General features: G+C 31.0%; 1 protein-coding gene across 1 annotated transcript; it reads right to left on the bottom strand.

Annotated features, from left to right (window-relative positions):
- Nucleotides 1-213: 213 nt before the first annotated feature.
- On the bottom strand, nucleotides 214-1,500 carry LOC103574434 (zinc finger BED domain-containing protein 4-like). The gene is made up of 2 exons (XM_008553880.1): nucleotides 1,486-1,500; nucleotides 214-1,056 (listed from the first exon to the last, which is right to left on the bottom strand). Exons 1-2 carry the CDS (start codon nucleotides 1,498-1,500, stop codon nucleotides 214-216), a joined length of 858 nt encoding a protein of 285 aa, XP_008552102.1.
- Nucleotides 1,501-6,578: the final 5,078 nt, after the last annotated feature.

The following is a 6,578-nucleotide window of genomic DNA, read 5'->3' as shown; positions in this document are numbered from 1 at the left end:
CTGGCTGTCATATATTTTTCGGCGCTCATTTCTTCAGTGACATTATGAAAAGTTCTTTAAACTCTTTCTATTTCTTTGAGCACAACGATTTTGTTTGCTTGAAGCATTTGGATGTTTTAATAAAATTGTTCTTATTGTACTACTCATTATTACAAAACGTTCAATCATAAATAATTGAGAATTCCACCTTGTAGATACGTCTCCAACTAAATGCTACAAATTTCTTTCGGGAACTTTTTGCTGTATTTGCAACTCTCGCAGCTTTTCAGCGCCTACGCCGCTTTGGTAAAACCAAGTCACGATTTTTCGAACTTTACCCAAAAATTCTTTCACTTCAGTAGAGTCCACTGAATTTTCAGCAACTAAATTCAGTGTATGTGCTACACATCGAATATGTTTTGTCCGACCCAAACTAATTTCAATAGCCTTAATTATGTTACTGCCATTATCAGTAGTGACACTTACAATTTTGTCATTAGATAAATCCCAATCTCTACATACTCTGAGAATCATCTCCGATAAGTATTCTCTGGTATGGTTCTCATGTAGCAGTTCACATGCGATGCTCATAGATTTCATTTCATAATTTTCTGCGAAGTGCACTGTCACACCTAAAAAGCTTCTTAACTGCATATCCTTCCATTCATCCATTGTGAGTCGAACATTTTTAATAGGTCTTAATGTTTGTTTAATAATGGCTTTCTTTTCTTTATCCTTAGTGTCGATGAGATCTGAGATTGTTTTTCGACATGGAACCGTGTATAAAGGAACCACAGTCTTCATTAACTTTTTAAATCCTGTTCCTTCTACCATACTGTAAGGAAGCCTGTCCCGACAAATCATTTCTGCGATGCTTTGAGTTATTTGTTTATTTTTATCACCATTTGAAGCGTATGCTGAAACTCTCGAAAAAGCAGTTCCAATACTCGATTTAGCTCGTTTTGGCGTTGAAAATAACGCCTCAATTTCTGCTGATAAAGTTATTAATGAAGTTTGCACCAATGAATTGCTATTTTCCAAGTTGCTAGTGTCCTGAATAGCAGCTTCACGTGAATTCTGTAGTGACAAAAATAAAAATTAAATTAAATTGAAATTTTTTTCATTATTTTATCAGAATAAGTGATGGCAAAAAAACATTTTTATAATATGCGTTCTCGGGTTCAGAATCAAATAAAGAATATTATAATCACAAATGCGTTATTAACCTCTAAGAAGATAAGCTATCGTAGAGTAAGAAATGGAAAATAAAATTTTAATTACATTTGGGTTAAATACTTGCAATTAGAGCATATACAATTTAACTCATTATCTGAAGCTTACAATTTGCTGTCGTAAGGACTTTAATAAAGAATGAATAATAACTTTTACATCAAATGATTATTGTTACCCCGTCAGCTTGTTAAACAGCTAAATGTTTCCATTCCATATGCTGTTTCAAGTTTGTAGTGTTACTACACGTTTTTAATGCTTTTGGACAATATTTACATGGTGCAGTGACATTATCCTTATTTATTACAAAATATTTTCGCCAGCAACTTTTAGGAGTTTTACTAGTGGAAGACATTTTTATGGCTAACAACAATTCTTTTGACACTTCAAAACATCAAAGATGAAAATAAAAACAAAAAAGATCACAACTTATTATATATTATTACGTATAGATGGCGCTGATTTGTTTATCGACTTGTTCAGTAAGCTTACTTACCCGTTTTTTCATGCATCGCACAGATAGCACTACTTACAAAAATCGATTCAAAATGTGTTATTCTTACAATCAATTTCTTAAAAATCGAAGTTTACCATTAATAAAATCGATTATAACAAATCGACAATGAAAAAAAAATAATCGATGAAAATAAGAATCGACTATTTATTCACTTCCCTAACTATAACGTGAGCTCCGCAGGTACGCGATACATTGGTAATGATCTAAAACTTTTTGACTGAGCTGTAGGGAAAAAACTTCCTTAAACAGATAATTAATCTAAATGGGATTCGTACCCACGATCGCTAGGTACTTTTGAAGGTAGTTGTCAGTATTACTATTATTATAATTATATCAGGCCTGGTTTCATCGTATTTATTCTTATGTTTCATCGTATTTTTTCTTATGATCATCTTACACGGTCAGAACAGGCATCATTTTAGGCGGTAAATGAAACATCAAAGTGATTGGAAACTGTTACGATTAAATCGGTTCTTAAATTTCAACTCGCGATTGTACCAAAAATCATGAAAATAATGAATTTAATTTTTTGTAAGCTTCATCGGTCTTAAAAAATTTATGATCCTGAAATTAAAAGACAATTAACAATTTTCGGATTTTTTAACTTCCCGCTAAGAAAATTGCAAATTTTCAAAAATTCGGGAAGTTATTTGTTTCGGTCCAATTTCAGAAAATCGAATTTCTAAGAGATCTTGAAATTTTGAGGTTCTAAGAAGCTATTCTGACTGATTTCAAGATGATGTCAGAGTGTATGGATGTATGTATGTATGTATGTATGTATGTATGCATGTATGTATGTATGTATGTATGTTTGTATGTATGTATGTATGTATGTATGTATGTATGTATGTATATATGTATGTATGTATGTAAGTATGTAAATATCTATAACTTTTGAACGGATGAACCGATTTTAATCGTCGAGATGTTATTCAACGCGGCTTGTCAATACCTAAATGCTGAAACAAATGAGCTTGATCGGTAGGGCTCATTCAGAGATATTCCAAAAATAAACTTTTTTCAAAAATGTTTTTTTTTGGATAACTTGTAATGTGCTCGATGGATTGATTCCAAAATCAACTGGGCTCTGAAACTTCATAAGCCGCGTCGAATGCCACCTCAACCATCAAAATTGGTTCATCCTTTCAAGAGAAACCGTTGTCGAGAGAATTGAAAAAAAAAAAATTTTCGAGCTCTTCGAAAATGTATCCACGACTGTTTTTCGAGCTCAAGGAGCTCAAAAAAAGCGGGAAGTTTTGAAGCTGGCCCGTAAGGCCAACTGATAGACCGATTTTTTTTTTAAGAAATCAATTACAAAAAAATAAAAACTAAAAATATGCACATGTAGAAAATTTAAAAAAGCTGTAAGCACAATCTATTTAACAACTTTTTTTTTATAATTTATTATTTTAAAAAAATCTAAAAATTACTAGACGTTTGCGAACTTTAGTAACAAAAATTTTCTATGTATTTTTAGAATTCTTAGTTTTAATTACTCGTCAACTAAAGTTAAAAATTTAAAAATTCTAAACTTCCGAGGAAAAATTTATATGACAAACTTTCTCGGAAGCTTCGAATAACATTACTTCGAACTTTGTTTAAAAAATAATTAAAAACTAAAATTTTTAAAAATATGGTTAGTACTGCTCAGCTATAAAAATAAACATTCAATAATAGTATATTGTACAACTATTAGGAAATGTTAAAATTTTTGTAAAGGTGCGTCATGAGGACAAATATAATAGTTAGATTTTTATAAAATCTACTTATAACTGTAAAACTATGTAATGTCGGAAAAATGATATATAATTACCTGGGGGATTATTCTTATAGATTTATTTACTAGCATTTACGATTTTAAATAATTGATTATATTTTTTTAAAATATTCCATTAAATGTCTGTACAGAATGTACTGTTTCAATATATGAGAGATAAAGATATTACAGATATCGATATAAAATAATGAATAAATAAAAAGATAGATAGATAAATATATAAACCATGATAGATAACATATCTTTCAATCCATAAAGCCTCGACATTCTGATCAGGTGATCAGATACATAAGCTCGATCGTCTATACACGCCAACGATGATAAATGAACAAAAGCTTTGGGTATAAAGTCGGTTTCGTAAATAACAATATAAGCATATATATATATATATATATATATATATATATATATATATATATATATATATAAACGTGAAATAAAATAAAGGCTTTGTCGGTTGTATGTTTGTATTGGTTTTTATTTGAGTTGTTATTTTGTAACTTTGTGATTTCTTTTTGCTGGATTATTTTGGAGATTTTTCTTAGAGATCCCAGAGGATACAAGACCGGGGCCTAACAAATAGCTTGACCCCGATGGAAAAAAAATTATTAGTGCGATTGACGTGACATTTACTGTGATGTTGTCACTTTTGTTTTTTAGGTTTCAGAGGTGATTTCCTAAGTTTATTGAATTGTATGAGTGATTCAAGATTGTGGAAAGATGAAATTATTTTAGATTTATTTTTAAGGTCGATAAGTTTAAAGAGCGATAAAGTGTTTGGTTGTAAAAAAACGTGGTATTGCATTTATTACTTTGAGCAGTTTATATTTTCATTCTATATGCATTATCTATTGATACGCATACAAAGACACTTAAATTAATTCAAGTTGCGAAAAAAAAAAAATTAACAATTTCTTTTTGAAATAAAAATATCGATTCTATATAGCTTCAATTGGCGTTTTTATTATAATAATTATGATTTAATTGTCATAAGGTTTTGGAAAGCCTGAGGAATCAGCTTTAAAGACATATGCATAAATTTAAGAAATATTCCGTAGCTTACGAGTAACCAAACTTTTAATGAATAAAATCTTTTAAGTGTTAATTCGATGAGAAATTACAATTAAAATAGCGACCTCTTAGAGCAGAACTAAAGAGTCCATCTGTTGGGAAGATTTTTTCTCTCGGCAGCCACTAATGTTTCAGGGGATAAAAGCGAAAAACAAAATCTGTCGATCGGTTGACCCTGCGGGCCAGCCCCAAAACTTTTCGCTGTTTTCGAGCTCCTTGAGCTCGAAAATACGGTTGTGTGCCATCGTTTTCGAAAAAAAAAAAAAAAACCGTTTTTTGCCATTGATTTCTTCAACGATATCTCTCGAATGAATTAGCCGATTGAGACGGCTGAGGTAGAAATTGATGCGTTTTATTGAGTTCTAAAGCTGATAATATTTTGGAATTGATCGGATAAGTCACTTCAAAGATAATCGAAAAAAAACCGTTGTTTACCATTTCGATCTCCAAAGAAATCTCTCGAACAGATTAACTAATTGAGATGGTTAAGGCAGAAATCCCCGCGTTTTATCAAGTTCTAGAGTTGATTCGATTTTGAAGTGGATTGTTTAACTCATTTCTGAGAAATCGAAAAAAAACTAAAAAACAATTTTTTTTGTTTCGTAATTCGCATATATTTTCGAGTCTACTTGATTAAACGATCTGAAAATTTCAGGAAAGTTGATGGCTAACAAGCTCTTTCGATTGCCGCCTTAATTATCCTAATCGGTTCATTAGTTAAAAAGTTATAGACCGTTCACACACACATACACACACACACACACGCGCGCGCGTGGACACACAAATACGGACATGGACACAGACATCATTCTGAAAATAGTCTGAATAGCTTCTTAGGACCTCAAAACGTCGACACCTGATAAAAACTCGGTTTACGAAAACCGGGGTGAAAACAATAACTTTCCGAATTTTTTGAAAATCATAGATTTTCTTAGCGGAAAGTTAAAAAAAAATTTTTTTTTGAATCATCCTAATGATCATAAATATGATCAAATATAAAAATACATTAGTGCTCGTGGCTTTATGCATAATTATCTACGGTACGGATATGATCGGATATCAATATATGTTCTGCATCCATGTTCGCACCTTCATATATGATCATCTATGATTATTAATAATCAGATATCATTATATATGTTGCTATATGGCCATATTTAAGTAATTTTACCCGAATAGTACTTAAAATTGTGTTGTTTTAAATTATATTACCCATATATATAATTTTTTTTTTTATTATCTATTTTAAGTAATTTTACATATATACTGCTACCAAACAACTCTACGAATATTGTCTTGAGAACTTAAACTTCCTTATGCCTATAAAAGAATTATTTACACTTGAAAACAAATAATTAGTCGTGAGAAAATTTTGAATTTATCCGTTTTACAGGAATTCTTCTTTTTCGTCTACATTCCCTGCTTTTCCTTGTTCTTGCCTTAAGATACACTATATAAGATACTCGTAGTAGCTATGGAAAAGTTCTCACGAGTTTAGAAGGCCGTGGAAATAGTTCGATAGATGCATCAAACTGAAATAGAGTGACAAACTTGATGGTAGAGTTTGGTAAAGTCAATTGGTACTCTCTTTGCGGCACCATGCTTGTACATGGACGTCCGTAGACTTTCAAGAAAGTAACATTCTATACTTCTACCATACTACTAAAAGGCATAAAAATACGAAGCCAACATAACCTTAAAAAAAAAAATAATAATAATAATAATAATAACAATAATAATAATAATAATGATAATAATAATAATAATAATAATAATAATAATAATAATAATAATAATAATAATTTTTGCCTGCCAAGATGGTGTAATCAACACTCTCGAGTACCGTGCTAAAGTGCTCCAGGTGCAGCTACCCGACCCTATGTGTAGGGTATGTAAGCATCACCCTGAGACGCTTATGCATCTCTTGTCAGCATGTCCTGTGTTGGCAAGAAATGCATACATTCAGCGTCATAATGCTGCTCTGCGAGTACTCTACTACTACCA

Source organism: Microplitis demolitor, chromosome 6 (genome assembly GCF_026212275.2).
Source record: "Microplitis demolitor isolate Queensland-Clemson2020A chromosome 6, iyMicDemo2.1a, whole genome shotgun sequence".
Classification (NCBI taxonomy): Eukaryota; Metazoa; Arthropoda; class Insecta; order Hymenoptera; family Braconidae; genus Microplitis; species Microplitis demolitor.
This window is presented reverse-complemented; position numbering and strand designations above follow the sequence as displayed.